Source organism: Medicago truncatula, chromosome 3 (assembly GCF_003473485.1).
Source record: "Medicago truncatula cultivar Jemalong A17 chromosome 3, MtrunA17r5.0-ANR, whole genome shotgun sequence".
Taxonomy (NCBI): Eukaryota; Viridiplantae; Streptophyta; class Magnoliopsida; order Fabales; family Fabaceae; genus Medicago; species Medicago truncatula.
In genome coordinates, this window is record NC_053044.1 from 17,260,757 (window position 1) to 17,262,981 (window position 2,225).

The window sequence follows — 2,225 nt, forward strand, 5'->3', positions numbered from 1 at the left end:
TAGTATAAAGAAGGAAATTAACAACTCAAAAAAACATCAATAAACATCAATTGAAATTTTATCTAATACTCATGAACATGTAATTTTTTTTCTTCTTTCTCTCAAAGACAGAGAGATACATAAAAAGAAAAAAAAAAAAAAAATCAACATGCTTACATATGGTTAACTTTTCTACCCCAACATAAGGAAAAAAACTAGCATGAAGAAAAAGATCAATATTGTTATTAGCTCTATCATACACTGTAATAACTCACTAAGTAAAAATTGTAACCAAAAAAACTCATTAAGTAATTAACCCAATTACATAAATTTAATAACCCAATTACAGTTAATTATGACATAATTACAAACCAAACCTCATAGTTTTAAATTGGGGCTACAATCACAATTGTGGCCGCAACATAAAAATTTTAAATTGGGACTACATATTTTTTTAAAAGCTTAAAATATAACTGCATCTGCGATCACAACCACAATTTTAAACTACAATATTTATCTTCAGTAATTAGGAGGATGGGGGTGAGAGGGTTGGTTCCAAGGCATGAAGCTAGGATCAGATTGTGCTAGATTCAGAGGCATTGGATCAGGAACATTGAAACCAGACACATTCTCACCACCACCAACAGCACCACTACTACTAGCACCAGGATCACCACCTTCATCACCACCACTACCACCATTTCCATTAACATTATTATTATCATCATCACCAACATCATCAGCTTCCAGAATAACACCACCAGCTCTATGAAGTTCGGGATTCTTAAACAAAGAACAGACAACCTTAACCCCATCACCACCAGCTATAACTTTTCCACCAATAATCCCACCAAAGACTTGCCCCTGTACTCCGGCAAGAGTAATCCCAAAGGTCATACCCGGTGGTGGTGCTTCCAGTGGATTCACATTAGGGTTTGAGGAAGAAGAAGAAGAAGAACAACAACCAATAGGAAGTGGTGGAGGTGAAGGAGGGTACAAAAAAGTACCAGTCAAACTCATCAAAGAAAAAGGACCATGAAGAGTAAAAGAAGGAGCACGACAAAGAGGGTAATAAATGGTAGCATTGGCAATGGTGCCAGAAGCAGAGAGAATGCTCAGACATGTTTGAGAACGGAGTGCAAACTGGATGACAGCTTCAAGAACATCTGTACCTGCAGCTACTTCAATGACTACAGGTTTCATGGCTTGTTCATTGTCTTGTGTTATCACAAGAGGTGGTTTTGGTTTGTTTTTGGAACCAGGTGGTCTTCCACGAGGCTTTTTGTAGGGTGGTGAAGTTGGTAGCTGGTTTGGTGAATCAATTGAGGTTGGTGTTTGTTGGTGAGAGGAGGATCGTCCAACACCGGTTGTTAGGTTCATCGATGTGTTGAAAGGGGTTTCTTGGTCTGAGGAGTCATCCGAGGAGCTTGAGAGGGACATTTGCATGTTGTGTTTGGTTTTGTGTAGTAAGTAACCAAAGAAAGAAGGACGGAAATTAATTAATGAGAAGAAGGTAAAGGAAAGTTAGAGAGAGTGAGCTAGAGTAAAGTAGTGAGTGAGTGACATGACATGAAATGAAAATGGAACAGAAATTAGTTTTCTTTGGTGGTTATTTATAGGGGTCGTGACTTGTGAGAGTGACATAGATAAAAGAGAAATGATATTACAACGACTAATTAGGTAGAACTTTTGTACAACTTTCTATCTCATACTAACATTATGATTTTATTCTCTCTCTTTCTTTCTGTCTCTATTGTTTTTGACCAATGAGAAGAGAAAACAACAAAGTTGTACCAAAATGGTTGTCAAAATATCACTGCTCTAGATAAAAAGATGGATGTGTCAGGTGTGAAAATGTGTATGTGGATGTATGGGGTTGTTCCACACAAGGATCGGTTCATATAGACGGTAGAAAGAAGTTGAGATTTGTCTGGGAGCTTTGAAAAAGTGGGGGTCTCTTTTATTTATTTGCAATGAAACAAAAACACATATGAGCTACTCCTTGTCTTTTTATTCTTTCCACCGGTCAAATTCTGTTGGCTGGTCAATTGGTTTTGAATTTCTCATGTGGTCTTTTTCTCTCATGACTTACTTTTTGAATGAATATTTATTAAAAGGTTTCAAGACTTCATTTAAATAAATAGAATTTGGTTTATCTAACTTATTGCATTCAATGAGAAAAATATTTCTTACCACCGTTGTTTTTTTAGTTTCAACCACTCTTATTGTGCAAAAAAAAAAAAAAA

General features: G+C 36.2%; 1 protein-coding gene across 1 annotated transcript; it reads right to left on the minus strand.

The window, feature by feature from the left end:
- Window positions 1–498: 498 nt before the first annotated feature.
- LOC120579528 (AT-hook motif nuclear-localized protein 17) lies at window positions 499–1,419 on the minus strand. Its single transcript, XM_039831945.1, has one exon. The coding sequence runs from the start codon at window positions 1,417–1,419 to the stop codon at window positions 499–501; it is 921 nt and encodes a 306-aa protein (XP_039687879.1).
- Between the last annotated feature and the right edge of the window lie 806 nt (window positions 1,420–2,225).